General features: G+C 40.4%; 1 protein-coding gene across 2 annotated transcripts in view; it reads right to left on the bottom strand.

Annotated features, from left to right (window-relative positions):
- The window catches only part of Pik3ca (phosphatidylinositol-4,5-bisphosphate 3-kinase catalytic subunit alpha), a 73,078-nt gene that overhangs the window by 25,604 nt on the left and 30,999 nt on the right, over positions 1-16,475 (bottom strand). For both annotated transcript variants that reach the window (XR_003710750.1, XM_028762676.1), the window contains 4 exons: positions 4,212-4,639; positions 3,230-3,439; positions 2,489-2,739; positions 406-651 (listed from right to left, as the gene is read on the bottom strand). Coding sequence is in view for 1 of the 2 variants with exons in the window: in XM_028762676.1 (XP_028618509.1) it covers positions 406-651; positions 2,489-2,739; positions 3,230-3,439; positions 4,212-4,563 (1,059 nt within the window). In the remaining variant the exon portion in view is untranslated. Of the gene's footprint in view, positions 1-405; positions 652-2,488; positions 2,740-3,229; positions 3,440-4,211; positions 4,640-16,475 lie in introns of those variants that run through there.

Below are 16,475 nucleotides of genomic sequence, written 5' to 3'. Positions count from 1 at the left end.
ACCTTCACTTTTCCAAGATAAGCTGGTATCAGGTGTTACTTCAAACTCCTGAAGCTAGAGGAACAGTTCACAAAGACATTAAAAGCTCTGTTATGAGATGTCAATATTTCAACTTAATGGGATAAAATAAAGACTATAAAAAGACCCTCTTTAATTCCAATCACTGTTTTACTAAACAGACTCTGAAAAAAAATTGACTTTAAGAAGCCTACAATTATGGGTATTCTAATTATAGACAAAGTCATAGCTGTCTGAACGTTAAGGCAGGTATAACTCAAACAGACTACATGAATCGTTTATATTTTCTGAGTTTTTCTAGTCAATAGCCTGTACTGTGCTCAAAAGAGGCTGATTAAAAAAAAAAAAAAAGATTTAAACAGAGTAAACATCAGCCCTTGGCCTTACCTTATCAATGTCTCGAATATTTACATTTACATAGGTTGCACAAAGAATTTTTATTCTGAGCGCGCTATTTATAACCCAGAGGGATTTCGTAGATGTCTCTCCATTCATGTAGGGTGTAGCTGTGGAGATGCGCCTGGAGTATGATGGCATTGTGAAGCTATCAATCGGCAGCTGAGAGTATAGGCTTTCCTTGGCCATAAGCATCAAGTTGGGCATCCTCCCCAGCATTATACAGCTTCTTATGTACTGTAAGAGATCACAGAGTGAGGGAAGAACCACTTTGCATAACGATCTTCATTCCTATAATAACATGTAGGAATATTATGATCATTTACACATTGATTTACAAAGGTGACTTTAAAAATTAAACATAGATCACTCTTGATAGTAACTATTTATTTATAATGCAGTTGGAACCTCTGAATATATTTATATACAATAAAACATTAGGGACAACTTTTGACACTATTATTTTACTCTTAACTGCAAAACACTACAACAATAACAGAAGCGATCACTGTAAGAGAAAAAAGCAGCTTCCTTTGGTAAGCCTGACAGTACATGTCAAACTTCACAATTAAGCCTTTCTCAGGGTCGAACCCCACCCTACTCCCTCCAAGCAGTTCCTGAGAAACAGTTACTTAACTGAAACAATAAAGCCCCATATATAAACTGGTATGGTTACCTACACTGGGGATCAAATGGAGGAAGATGAAGGTTTAAGGTCATTCTTAGATACACAACCAGCTTGAAGCCAGACTGGGCTATATGAGACCCTAACTTGAACAAACAAAACCCCAAACAATAAAAATAATAAGTAAACAAGAATCAAAATAACAGAGGTGTTTTGTTTTTGTTTTTTTTTTTTTAAGACAGGGTTTCTCTATGTAGCCCTGGCTGTCCTGGAACTCACTCTGTATAGACCAGGCTGGCCTCAAACTCAGAAATCCACCTGCCTCTGCCTTCCAAGTGCTGGGATCAAAGGCGTGCACCATCACTGCCCGGCTCAGAGATTTTTAAAAAATATTAAAATGGGTGGGTCTCAATTTTGAAAAAGCAGGATTTATTTCTGCACAGAGTTTAAGGTCAGGCATGGTCCTCAATCACTGTCCACTTCATTGAGAGAGGATCGTTTCCTGAACAGAGGGCTCACCAAGGGCCAGGCGGACTGTCAGAGAACCTCAGAGATCCTCTTATCTCTGTCTTCAAAGTCAGACATGGGGTGCCAAGCCTGGCTTTTATGAGGTGCTGGGGTCCAATCACTCACACTTGTACACCAAACACTTCACCAACTGCTCCACGCCATCGTCCTAAGCCCAAGAGAGCCCAAGCACATATGTGCACATGTGTACTTATATGCACGCATCACAGAGCACGCGTAAATTCACAAGACATCCAAAGTTGGCTCTCTTTCCACCGTATGAGGAGTCCCAGGGATTTGACTCGGTTATTAGGTTGGTAACAAGTGCCTTTATGCACTAATTCACCTTGCTGGCCCCCAGACATCAATTTTTAGCTGTGTTACTCTCTATACATAACTGCCTACTTTCCCACTTACCACCAACTAAAGGCCAATGTCTATTTTATTAAACAGTAACTAGTGTATGTATGCTACCACTGCTTCTTGTCGGGAACAGAGAAAGAGAGGAAGAAGGTTAGTAGTGAATTTAATAAACCAAGATTCTATTTTAATACTGTCCCTACACCCTTGCTAGGAGCAGGTAGGTCATGAAATGAGTATTTTGTGGTTAGTATAATTGCTACATCTTCCAACTCTAAAATAATTGCATTATTTAAACATAAATAGCCAGGGGTCTGGTTAAGAACAAGGAGATTAGAGGGTGTAGGTAAATTCACTCACCCCAATGGGGGTGAATATGAGCAGAACACATGAAATACACATACGTCATAAATGATCACTAGAGGGTGCAGCTCAGTGGTATTAGACTTGGCTGGCATTCACTACCAGTATTAAGCAAAATTCAAATATGCTAATAAAAATAAGCTTACAAATGGTATTTCCTAATGTCAACTATTAATCATCAGAACTCTGTGCATCTCTGGTGTGGGTACCATCACTCACCTTGTACTGACTCAGAGGGTACTTTTCTAGGAAGTATTCATCACAGCCACACACTTTCAGAATGTACTTGCCCTGATATTCTAAGACACAGAGTTTCAGCTGCTCAGAGGACAACAACATGCTCCGAGTCTTCTTCCTGATGGCTTCAGCAATGACTTGCTCTGGCACACAGTCATGGTTGATCTTCAGAGTGTACTTCTGCTTGTCATTGTTTGGAGAGACTATTACCCAAATCACCACTATGATTTGTCCTGTAACAAAAAGACACCATTAGGTGCATAGCTGTGTCTTCATTTCTCTGAAGACAAGTTTCAAGAAGTGTTCACTGTTCCTCTAAGCACAACCAGAAACCATGTCAAGTTAATCTAACTAGAGGTAAAGATCTGCCTAAAGACACAGCATCCAAGGTTCCTTTCTGAGTGGGCTAGTGGATCACAAGGATCCACGGCTGAGCTTAACTCCACATTAAACTTTAAAAAGATAATCAGCTCTAATTCTGTTAGCATTCTATGCAACAGTGAATTCTAAACTCAGTTCTTGAGTGTTAGTGAGGTAAGCATTCACTAAGGGGTGAGTCAGTCAGGAAGAAGGAGTAACTGCTATCCAGAAGTTATTACTCCCCACTCATGGTGTAGCAGTCCTTGTCTTAGGCTCATGATCCAGTTAGCAAAAGGCAACAGTGCAGCAGAGATCAGCACAGCTACAGCAACACAAGATTCCGCTGTGGGACCGCCTCCTTACCTTTATCTAACTTGTTGTAGATGTGCTTTGGCAGTTCTGGGGAAGACTCGACATTTGGAGGGTAGACATACATTGCTCTGCTGTGAGGCGAGTTGAGATCCCGCAGGTCCACCGCTTCTTTGCAAACATTCAGAATGTTCCTTCGGAAGTCTTGGACTTCTGGATCTTTAACCAAGTCAAATTCACACACTGGCATGCCAATAACAAAACCTAAAAAAATACGATGTTTATAAAGAATGTAGGGCAGATGTGGTTTTTACGTACTGAGAACAGCACACATTTAGAAAAGCACAAAAGAAAAGTTTCTATGAGTTAAAAAAAAAAAACTTTGATAAATCCATTTTTAAGAGGACAGCCAAGGCTACATAGAGGAACTCTGTCTTGAACAACCAAAAGGAAAAAAAAAGAAAAAAAAAGTTGATGAGGCTTCAAGCATTTTAAATATATTATATGTACTGCTCATGTATCCATTAATATGATAGAACCTTTATCAACATTTTCAGAGTAATAAAACTTGGCTATAAGAAACCTAAGTAGGGCTGGAGAGATGGCTCAGTGGTTAAGAGCACTAGCTGTTCTTCTAGAGGTCCTGAGTTTAATTCCCAGCAACCACATGGTGGCTCACAAACATCTATAGGGGGATCTAATGCCCTCTTCAGGCAGGCGGATGTATATGCAGCAGAGCACTCTTACATTAAATAAATAAAATTTCAAAGAAAAAAAGAAAAAATCTAAGTCCTACTCAAGTAAAACCCTACAGAACAGTGTCACAAAGTTCTATAGCTCAGTAGAAAAAAACCAAAAATCAAAAAAAAAAAAAAAAACAACCCCAACCACTTTAGATTTTTAAATAGAAACCTACTTAAAGATTACAAAGGTAGTAATTCAAACAAAGTATCTTAATAATGAAATAAAGAGGAGACATCATAGTTATTTGAAGTTTAGTAATGACAGTGTCAATTAGCTGAAAATTATCTCATACCAATTTCTCGATTGAGGATCTTTTCTTCACGGTTGCCTACTGGTTCAATTACTTTTAAAAAGGGTTGAAAAAGCCGAAGGTCACAAAGCCGTCTTGTTTCATCAAAAAATTCTTCCCTTTCTGCTTCTTGGGTAACACTTACAAAAATGTAAGAAGATTCATCTTGCAAAAGCTGATGGAGAGGGTACTTCCTGGCCTCTTTGAACAGTTCATGTTTGATGGTGACCAGCGTGGCCTCACGGAGGCACTCTAAAGTCACTATCATTCCATTTGGGAGTAAACATTCCACGAGGATCCGTGGGGGCATCAAGTGGATGCCCCACAGTTCACCCGAAGATGGTCGTGGAGGCATTGTTCTGACCCTCTGCAAAGTTTACATAGAAAACCACTTTATGGAGTCAGAAATATGGTTGTCCCCAAGCAGTGCCCTGAACAAGAGAAGAAAACCACCTGTTAGAGAGAAGCAATCCTGATCACACTCTGACAACAGCACTGAGAAGAGTAAACACTCACTTCCTGTTGTCTGACTAATCAAAACAGTAGTAACTTATGTGTTTTCATCTAGACGGTTGCTCTAAATTAGCCTACGACGATTTTATTACAGAAGACACTAGAAAACAGCCTACCTGTATTTAATTAGATTTAATGAAAAATTTAAAATACTGAATAGATTTTCTAAGCTGGGTCGCATAAAAAACAAGCAATGAAAAGAATGAAAAGGCAAGCTGTAACTCAACCAGAAATTACCATCTCCCCAGGCTTGGTGGTGCAGGCCTGAAACCTCAGCTCCTTTGGCTGAGGCAGGAGAATTTATTTGCAGGTTCAAGGCTTGCCTGGAATACTTAGCTAATATGTCCCAAGAACAAGCAGTCAACAGATTAGGGATGTGATGCTGTAGTGGAACACTTGCCTGGCACACACGAAGATGGCTTCTGCCACTTTTATCATTGCCACTCAATCATTTTATGATGCACCAGACATGGTAAATCTTTTAGGTAATGGGTCCTCACTTATCTAAGTATAAAGTACAGCCCAGAAAAATCCAAATACTCCTCCTCCTTTACTCTTCATCCAGCATATGCAGTAATGTGAAATTAAATGGCTTAGTCTTTCCATCTTAAATCTTTGTAATTTCTCTTAATTTTTAAAATTATTTTAAATCCTGTATCTATGACTGTGTAATGTGTGCATGTGAGTGCAGGTGTCTGTAGAGAAGAGAGGTAACAGATCCCTCTGGAGCTGGAGTTACAGGCAGTAGTGAGTACCTGATGTGGGTGACAGAAATAAACTCTGTTCCTCTGGAAGAGCAGTATACATTCTTAACTGAAAGCCATTTCTCTAGTCCCTGTCACTTCCTTTCTATTGGTAGAGGGCTGGTTTTTGTTTGCCCCTCTTTCTCCCTCCCTCTCCCCCTCCCCCTCCCCCTCCCCCCCTCCCTCCCTCCCTCTCTCTCTCTCTGTGTGTGTGTTTATCCAGGTGATACATTAAGACCATTCTGGGATTTTGCCTGTCTGAGAAAAGGTCTAAGATAGTCTAGTCTGGCCTTGATTTTTCAGTATAACAAAGAGTAGCCTTGCTTGATGTTCTGATGCTTCTACTTCCATCTACTGACTGTTGGGGTTAGAAGTGTGACACAATACCTGGCTTCCATTCTGTTTTTAAAGGTATTCTATTTTTGCACGTGTGTGTATGTAACTGCAGAGGTCAGAAGAGCATCAAATTCACACAGGTATAGCTGAAGTTACAGATGATTGTGAATTGCCTGATGTGGGTGCTAGGAAGTGAACTCTGGTTCTCCACAAGAGCACCAAGTGTTCTTAACTGAAAATCCACCTCTCTGGTCCCTTATTTGTTTTGGTTTTGGTTTTCACAACAGGGCTTCTGTGTAGCCCTGGATGTCCTGGAACTTACGCTGTAGACCAGGCTGGCCTCTGCCTCCCAAGTGCTGGGATTAAAAGCTGGTGCCACTTCCAGGCCTCAATTTGGTTTTTAATGTATACTGTTCCATAAGAAAATATCAATTATTTTCCTTGAAGCATGGTGATTAAGCTGTACCAAGTCTTAATATTCTTGAGATGGACTATTTTAGATGCTGAAGGAGACCTATGACTGACTCTCTGTGTCAGTACAATGTTCACCTCACTTCTGGTTAAGTACTTATAATATTTTAAAAATTGCTAAGCATTATTAGGATTTGAAAGACTCTTCAGTTTTCGATGACAGCAGTCTTGGGGATTCATTTGGAAGATGCCATTAAAACCTTTAAGATACACAAGCTCACAGTTGCTGAGATGGCTCGGTGGGTAAAAGTGCTTGCCATGATAATCCGATGACCTGAGTTCAATCTCTGGATCCCATAGGGAACCAGCTCCCAGAGCTATCCTTTTGACTATATCTGGGCCCAGAGCTATCCTTTTGACTATATCTGGGCCATGAACCAGTGCTCAAATCTCCCCCTCCCCACACCTTCCAAGTTTCCTCTTAAAGAGAAAAGAGAAGGCAATTCCCTGCTGTTTCCAGAGTTGCTTTCACTCAGAGACTGAAAAGTCAAGCGGCACAGAAGTAAAGCAGGGGATGTGAAGTGAAAAGGTACATGGAGGGTTGGGAAAGACAGCAGCAAGCAAGAGCGCATGGTGCTCTTGCAGAGAGCCTAACCAGGTTCAGTTTCTAGCTCACAGCTTATAACCATATCTAATTCCCAGTTCCAGGGAATTCAACTCCCTCTTCCTCTAGCCTCCATCGGCACCAGCCATGTACATGGTGCACAGACATATTCTGATGAAGTACTCGTACACATGAAATAAAAATTAAAAAGGAAAGTGGAACTGTAGAAATGAGTGGGAAAAGGCCCAGACATCCTGCTAATGAGGTCACTCCATCATGTGGCACATGACGTCAGCACATGGGAGCTATAGATGATACTGGTTCCTCACCAAGGGTGTGGTCTTGTCCCAGGACCATGCTGGGTGTTGGGTAGGTAGTGTCTTAGGTAGGGTTTTATTGTTGTTAAAAGACACCATGACCATGGCAGTTCTTATTAAGGAAAATACTTAAATGAGGCTGGCTTATAGTTCAGACGTTTAGTCCATTATTGTCATGTTGGGAAGCATGGTGACATGTCAGTAGACTTGGTGCTGGAGACGTAGCTGAGAGTTCTACATCTGGATCAGCAGGCAGCAGGAAGAGAGTGGCACTGGGTCTGGCTTGAGCATTTGAAACCTCAAAGACCATCCCTACTGACACACACACTTCCTCCAACAAGGCCACACCTACTCTAACAAGGCCATACCTCCCAATTGTGCCACTCCCTATGAGCCAATGGGGGTCATTTTCATTCAAACCACCATAGTAAGTGAGGAAGAATGAGACAGATGTCCTCCTCTGGCCCTCATTAGATGAAGTCCGGAGTGTGAAAATCAAGTGGTATGTGTGATAGTAACTATACTCTGAATTCCAGAGCAGAAGAAAAGCTATGGTGGACAGATTCTATAAACAGTGTGCCCAGCTAACTCAATGGGAGTGGGGAGAGACGACAGCCTACAGAACATAGCATAGAAACAGAGGAATTAAACAGGGAAGGAAGGAATGGGCAAGACACAGTCTATAAACCTGCCACCCTCAGTTTCAGGTCCACCAACATAACTAACCTATCCATCATAAGCTCCTTAGTTTTCCTATCCACCTTCATTCCTACCCTCAATACCATGGGTACAGACTACTACAACAACCTAAATGATCTCCTTTCAATTCTGTTTGCATCTTCTAATTCATGTTCCATCATAAGGCAGTATGACCTAGACTAAGATCCCAACCTACTTAGGTATCTGTACTATAGCAGTTCTCAAAGATGGACAAACAATCATGAGGTGCTCCACAGTGACAGCACATCAAAGGCGGCAAGGCAGAGGAATCCTGCAATCATTAGCATTCTGTAAGCTCTGGAAAGGATGACTGGAAGATCCTGACTAAATAAAGGAAAAATATATTTTGATAGTTAAAAATATTCTTCAAATTTACAGAAGAGATTCACTGGAGCAGCCAGATTTAAAATGCAATTATTTTGTCTCTCATGCTTTTATTTAAATGTGTGCAGGTGCACATACCGTTATGTGAGGAACAGTTGTTGGCATTGCTATCTTCCTTAATTATTTTCCACTTTATTTTATAAGGGTTTCACAATGGCCTAGAGCTCACTAAGTAGATGAGGCTGGCTGGTCTGCAATCCCCAGGGATCTGCTGATCATCTCCTCCTCTCCAAACTATACCATAATGTGAGTGTAGTGCTCAAACTCAGGTCCTCCTGTCTGTGGGGTAAGTACATTTACCACTCAACTATTTATCCAGTCCCATGCATTGCCTGTATTTTAAAAGAAAATTCATGGCCTAGTAAAGAGACCAGATGAATCCATGTGCACAAATACTGACTGTGAACTGTAACTGTGACTTAAATGAAAGCTTTAATATACATTTAACTCCTCCCCCCCAAAGCAAATGCCAATGAGTACTGATTTTCTGCAAGAATAAAAAAATTCAAATACAAACAAAATTAAACCACACTAAAACAGCAGCTGTTTATGGTTCTCTTTACTGAATGGTGTTACAAAATCCATGTCACAGAATCACTGAACACCTTTTAAATACAATAACCCAGAATCTCATTTGTTTTCTAGGAACAAAAGAGAAGGTTAACAGGATAGACAAGTTATTGATTTTATGGTTTACTGTACAATGGTATGGTTATAGGTTGTAACAGACTTTTCACAATTTAACTCTCTTTCCATTGATAAGCAAAGCAATCATTGCCATAATCCCTTGAAGATTCTGGAAAGTAGGGACTGACTAGCGTCACAGAAATAACCACACAGCAGCCAGGACATATATCCATTTCTATTTGTTTGATGGTTTCTACCTTCTTGTGGCAACCTCATTCAGAACAAAACTGTTATCCCAGAGCTCACACATCGAAATGTAGAAAAAGCAAAGGGACCTTACAACTAACATTTTACTGCTATGTTGGCAATAATCCTTTGGGGTGTAGGCACTAACACTCTACATGTAAGTAAACCAAAGATCAGATGTAGCCATTAGAAAATGGATTTTCGCTGGGCAGTGGTGGTGCACACCTTTAATCCCAGCACTTGGGAGGCAGAGGCAGGCGGATTTCTGAGTTAGAGGCCAGCCTGGTCTACAGAGTGAGTTCCAGGACAGCTAGGGCTACACAGAGAAACCCTGTCTCAAAAAAACAAAAAAACAAAAAAAACAAAAAGAAAGAAAGAAAGAAAGAAAGAAAGAAAAGAAAAGAAAAGAAAAGAAAAGAAAAGAAAAGAAAAGAAAATGGATTTTCATTTAAAGAGGCTGCTAGAGATTAAATCCATGGCCCCACATGTGAAAGCATTCCATCTTTTGCTTTTTATACAAAGTTTCATTATATAGTTCCAGGCTGGCCATTAACTAGGTATGCAAACTAAGCAGACCCCAAACTCACAGTCCTCTTGTCTCAGTCTCCTAAGTATTTGAATTCTGTGTAAAAGCTACTACAGAAGGGATAAGTTGGTGAAAGACCATTGGTTCGCAATGTTGGGACTATGTGTTCATTCTTATACAACAAAGAGTTTTTGAGGGCGAGATCCTATTAGCCTATGCTGGCCTTAAACTAACTACTCTTATGTCTATGTCTCATGTGCTACATTAGGTTCATGCTAGTATGTCCACCTGAAAAACAAAGACAGAAAGGAAAAAGAAAATTGGCTTTGCTTACCCTAGTATTCTACTTACATAAATAAACTATTCCATTAGGGTGGTCTTATTTTCTTAGAAGCATGTATATGTAACTTATTCTCTCTGTTGGTGAGCCACATTCCTCAATATCAAGTTCAACCACTGTGCTGCCCTGTAGCCCACGGAAAGCTCGTGAGAACTGGAGGAATATCCCATGTCTTCTACCACAGGATGGTAACTTCTCAGCTTGGGCCTGTTGCTGGGTCACTGCAGCAAAATCTTCTATTAAATGTCTAGCTGGATGCCATTTTACACCAGATTATGAAGCAAAATCATTACCCAACTGTACATCGGGAGTTTATGTAACAGATGAACAAAGCAGAGACTATCTCTGACTTTAGAAAAATATTTAAAACATAGTTTTTAAAAATGTTTATTTATTCTATCTGTATCAGAAAGACATGAGCAATAAATAAGCCACCTGGAAACATCTATCTGTAAGCTTAGATGCATCTATGCTGTCTGAATTGGCAGCCTAAGCATCCAACAGCCATGACTGCTGAAGCAAGCACCCTGTATTTTCTGGACCTACATGTTCTACACACGCAGAAAGTGCAAAAGTTTTCTGAATAACCAGTATGTATTTATGATTCTTATGTTCTGACATACACAAGGTACTTCCTACCTTTATTCTTAAATCAATGGGAAAACAGTGTTTGGTTTTATATCTCTATTACATCTCTTTATTTAGTTACTAGCCAGAAAATAGAAATATATTTTCCAAATCTTTAAATTTCCAAACAAGTCTTTAGTCTAACTTAGAGCAGAAGAATTAAAGATGTCCTTATAGGCTTGCTACAGAAGCAATGTAATTCAAACATGCTTAGTAATTCAATAGTCTGACTACCATGTTTCAAGATTATTAAGTAAATACTTTGAGTTAATTAATCCTTTTCTTAATGTTATCACAGTCTCTTGCAGGTTTTTATAATGTAGCTTTACATGCTCATTAAAATAATTTATAACCATGCCTAACTTCTTACTAGACTGTGACTTTTTCCAAGATTTTGGGAAAAGGGACACAGAAAATAGGAAAAAAAAAAAAAGCAGAATAGAAAATTAAGTAGAAAACTAAACTGTAAAATTATTCCAGGAGGCCCCCTGCACAGATGTAGCAGATGTGCTGCTTGGTCTTCATGTGGGTCCCCAACAACTGGAGCAGGGGCTTACCCTGACTCTGCTGCCTGCCTAGGGATACTGTTCCCCCCTAACTGGGCTGTCTTGTCCGGCCTGTGGGAGAGAGTGTGCCTAGTCCTGCAGTGACTTGATGTGCTAGGGTGGGTTGGTATCCAAAGGAGACCTCCTCGTTCTCAGAGATGAAGGGGAGGGGGAGGTGGGGGAAGAGCCATGAGGGGGGACTGGGAAGAGGAGGGTGTAAAGGAAATAAATAAATTAGCGTGTGTGGGAGAGAAATTATTCCAGGGAAAACATCAAGGGCTAGAAGAAAGATACAGCAGTTGGGATGATAAGCAAGAGGCTGAAGGCTCTGAGGCCAGCTGCATGGGGATGAGATGTCTAATTATAAACACACCCCATGGAGTGGCGATTCTTGGGAAGCAAGTGTCCTTCAGCACCATGCTCTGAACCCCAGTGCTGGCCTCTAAGATTTCCTTTCCGTAAGAGCCACTGAGCAGGAGCTGGAACAAGTCCAAAGAGACAGCTGTGACATGCACAAGCTCTGAAAAGATGCTCCATCTACTTCCATCAGAATGTTGTCCTTCACTGACCTACACAAGCTAACCATGAGAAAACAGGTTTTCAATGAGACACAAAGATCTGTAGAGTAGAAATCAAATTCTCATGACAATAACGTAGGAAACGCCAAACCCTTAAATAAGGACTGCAATTTGTTTCATATTAAATTCACATTCATAGAACTATAAAGGGCATTATGAAAATATATTTCTGTAATTATTACAGCAATAAATCAAAAGTTTCCTGACATGAGGTCAATGGGTGGCTTAGGGAGTATCTGTGTATTGATAACATTTTTTAAATAATGACAATTAGGATCTAGGTGAACAATGTGTATAAAATGTAGATTTTACAGGGTCTCATGTTGCCCAGGCTGGCTTTGAACTCACTATCCAGACAAAAGTGACCTTAAACTGCTGATCCTCCTGCCAACAGGATACTAACCAGCTCATTCAGCTAAAATGTAGGACCATGACCTGAACAGGCAGGTTAAAAGATTCTAATATGATAGCAAAAGCAATTTCACTTCAGAGCCACTAATGAATACAAACTAGTAGTACTGGTTTTACGTTGTTAGGTAAGTCACGAACTTAAAAACACAACTATATAAACCATATCTTGAAATGTGGGGTAGAAATTTTTAATTTTATAGGCAAACGTCTGGCTCAATGATAAGAGTATTTGCCTAGCATTCTTAAGGTTCTGGTTTGATTTCCTACAAAACCAAAAACGCAAGGAAAATAACGACAGCAAAATCAAATTTCAGCGTACACCAAGATAAGCTAACATTTAAACTCAAAAGGAGACTAAACATTAAGGCAGCTGGAAACAAAGCTCTGTAGCACTTGCCTAGCAGGTGCCTAGATTGGACCTCAATACCCAAAATAAAAGCGGAAATAACAGTCCAGGTGAAGGCTTAAGAAATGCAATTATGAGAAGGGTGCAGAAAAGACAGGAGGACTTGATACTGGCACATGATTTTAGTTACACAATGCTCTCAGGGCATGTGACTGAGAGTTTTATAGTGACTACTACTTTCATTGTCCTAGGACAGTGTTGTGGTTTGAGCATGAAATGGCTCCTATAGGCTCATGCATTTGTACACTTGGCCCCCAGCTTGCTGAAAGAAGTGGGTCATTGGGGCATGCCCAACTTGTTTGCTCTCTGCTTCCTGCATGGTGCTACGTGACCAGTGAGTCTGTGGCTCTTGTCACCTGGCCTTCCCTCCATGCTGCTATGTCTTCCCCACAATGATGGAACTATAAGCCACACAAATAAACATTTTTCACTTAAGCTGCTACTGTCAGGGTATTTAACAAAGCAATGGGAAAGAAACCAAGACTCATAGTCAAGGGAGAACATCTTAATTTCACTGAAACAAAGTCCAGCCAGTCAGAAATGAATGGTAAGTCAGACAACTCCAGAAAATCCACTCATAGTATCAGATCAGGACGGCAGGACTTGGTAAATTAAGACTTCCAAACACAGAACCCAAAAGAGTAACTAATACTTCCCATTGGAAATGACATTACTATTTTGCTGTAGGTTATTGTTCCAACTTTCTGAGTCCTTTTTACTAACAGCTCAGTCTGTAAGTGGCAGGATGCACTGGTAAGTGCATAGGAAGGATTAGGTACAAGGCATAAGCTAAGCAGTCCAGACAAAGTCAAGAGTGACCACAGCTCTATCCTCAATACCTAGGGTTAATGACTGAGGAGCCTGCAAGTGCTTTGGAAGCCCCTGACTTTTCAAACGGCATTGTTACAATGTGTATTACCCAGTCTCATCAAAAGCAGAGGCACACGTCAGCCACTGTTTCTGCTTTAGTAGGAACTGCCGTCTTGAAGACTTCCTTAGTCAGAACAGTTCCTTTTTCCTTTGCTTCACACTGTTCTTCATATCTTTTTTTATTAAAATGATGCCTTATTTCTTTATACCATGAGGTGAGGATGTAATTTAGTCATTATTGGGGCTCACATTCAAATGCTGTTCTCTGGGTAGTACACTCTCGCATCTATATACATTGAAATACTGCTCCTTTGGGTAGAAGCTCTCAGATCTCTAGACATTAAAAAGCATGTCTGTCTCTAAGTACACACCAACCTTATAGCATGACTAAGAGAGAAGTTTAGGTCAGCTATAGGCTCCTCAGTTGAGCCTATTGTCTGTTTTGCATGTGTGCTTACATCCATAGACCTTCAGCCTGGCATAGTTCAATAAAGACAGAACTAGCAACTTTCATCAAAGATTCTAGTAGACACAGTATAGATATCCATTTGTATCTAAGACTGCTCCATTAGAAGGTCTTCTTGTGGGATGGTGAGATGGCTCAGTGGTTAAGAGCAGTGACTGCTCTTCCAGAAGTCCTGAGTTCAATTCCCAGCACCTACATGATAGCTCGCAAACATCTGTAATGGGATTTGATGCCCTCGTCTGGTGTGTTTGAAGACAGCTACAGTGTACTCATATACATAAAATAAATAAATAAATCTTTTTTTAAAAAGACATTTTCTTTTTTTTAAAGGTCTTCTTATTTTGGAACATACTTTTAGTAGCATTCCAAGCAGTAACAGATTTATCTATACTATCTGCCAAGCTGCCAAAATGATTTGGGGAGAAAAACCAAGGATGATTAGAAAGCTCCACCATGGCTCCCTCTTTCCAACAGTTCCCTCTCTTCTGAGCTTGAATAAATAGCAGGGCAGTGACGGATTCAGTGCCTGGAACCCCAGACTCCCAGACACACAAACACGTACACACGTACACACACGAGAAAAGAAAACATTCATAGCACTGCCCTAAGTGTTTCTCAAAACTGAGTGACAGACGTCTTCACTTGTACTGTTGGGAATCACAATGTTGATCTGCCAATACTTCCAGGCCAAGGAAAAGGTGTAAATGAATGCTACCAATTTGGTTTGCAACAAGAAAACAACCTACTGGTAAGTGACTCAAATAGAGACTTGTTGGGCTGGAGAGGTGATTAAGATGCATACAGAGGCTAGAGAGATGGCTCAGAGGTTAAGAATGCTGGCTGCTCTTCTGGAGGTCCTGAGTTCAATTCCTAGCAACCACATGGTGGCTCAAAACCATCTATAATGGGATATGGTGCCCTCTTCTGGCATACAGGCATATATGCAGGCAGAACACTGAAATAAACAGGTAGATAAATAAAAGAGAGAACACGAAAATTAAAAGAAGAGGAAGAGGAGGAAGAGGAGGGGAAGGGAGAGGGAAGAGAGAAGAAAGGGGAAGAGGAAGAAGAAGAGGAGAAGGAGGTGGCGGCAGCGGCATACAGTACTCACAGAGGAGCTGAGTTTGGTTCCCAGCATTCACACAGGCAGTATCTGTATCTGAAATACAATGGCCTCTTCTGGCCTTTATGAGCACTGCACTCAAGTATACAAATACACACACAAATATACATGCCATCCAAAGATAAATCTTTTTATTACACTAATTTTTGCATATGTCTGGTTGTGAGCATCTCAAGAGCATGTGTGTAGTGGTCTGGACACCCTTGTACTGTGTGGGGTCCTAAGAACTGAACTGAGGTTGCTAGGTTTGGCAGCAAGTGCCTTTACCTGCTGAGCCATCTAATTTGCCACAAAAATAAAATCTTTAAAAACAAAATCAAACAAAATGGATTTACTTAAAAATATGGAGTGCTTCTCAAATATATCTATCAATCTGACACAGGAGAGCACAGGCTAGTTTTCTGCCCAAAAACCATCTAATGTACTTATATACAAAATAAACCTAAACCCACACAGGAGGAAATTGTTGCTTTTAATTTCATTCATCCCAGGTGGGCAGTCCCTAGTGCTGGCATTTTGTAAAAAGAAAACTCAACAGTGTAATTCTCCATCCAGAAGTAGATTAGAAAGGGGGAATCTGGCCCTACAAGTACAAAGTACCCCTGTCCCTCACATCAGTGTTTACGTCCTGTACATTCTGTCTAGTTCTTATCTACTGTTGCTGCTATATTTTGTCTCAATCACAATCTCAGCCTTTGTGCTTAACCCATTTCTTCAGAGGCTGCTGGAGCTGCAATCTTTTTAAGTCGTCTCTTTCCTCTTATGTCTACCTATCGATATATACTGACATTCTTACAAAAAGACATGGCAAATACACAATACACTACAATTTTATTTTACTAAAGCTGGCCACTAAATATTTAGTCTTAACCTGTTCATCTCATATGTCATACTGACCCAAACCAATGTTCCTAACCCCAATTTATGGCATAATTGTATAAAGGTCTATTTACATGAATGTTTCATTTTTCAGACTACACTCTGATAAACATGATATTTTGTATTTGCTTAGTTATTCTTCATAGTAACAACACTGAACAAAAGATATAAAATGTAATAAAAATTTTGAGTTTTAAAGCTGCTCGCCCCCAACCCTGGAAGCTGGTGGGACTGTTCAGTGGTTAAGATCGCTTGGCTGTTCCTGCAGGGCGGGTTTGGTTCACAGCTATCTGTAACTCCAGCTCTGACCCCTACCTCCCCAGGCACCAAGCATGGTACACATGCATACGTGCAAGTAAAACACTCATTTGTATAAAATAAGTCTTTACATTTAAAAAAAAAAAACAATTTCAGCCACAGGGAAGCTACTAACTTCTAAACTTCCTAAATTGTATATATCTTCGTGGCTTATCAGATCGTGATGGTAAGCCTCTACTGCTGAAGACACCGAACACTTCTCCAGGACAAGGAGAAATCAAGTTAGTGCTAACAAGGAAGCTCCTCCTTGCTGGCTAGCTCTCAAAGTACTGGAGGG

Source organism: Grammomys surdaster, unplaced genomic scaffold, assembly GCF_004785775.1.
Source record: "Grammomys surdaster isolate TR1022 unplaced genomic scaffold, NIH_TR_1.0 62, whole genome shotgun sequence".
In the NCBI taxonomy this organism is placed as follows: Eukaryota; Metazoa; Chordata; class Mammalia; order Rodentia; family Muridae; genus Grammomys; species Grammomys surdaster.
Note: the sequence above shows the minus strand (reverse complement) of the source record. Positions and strands in the feature narration are given on the sequence as shown.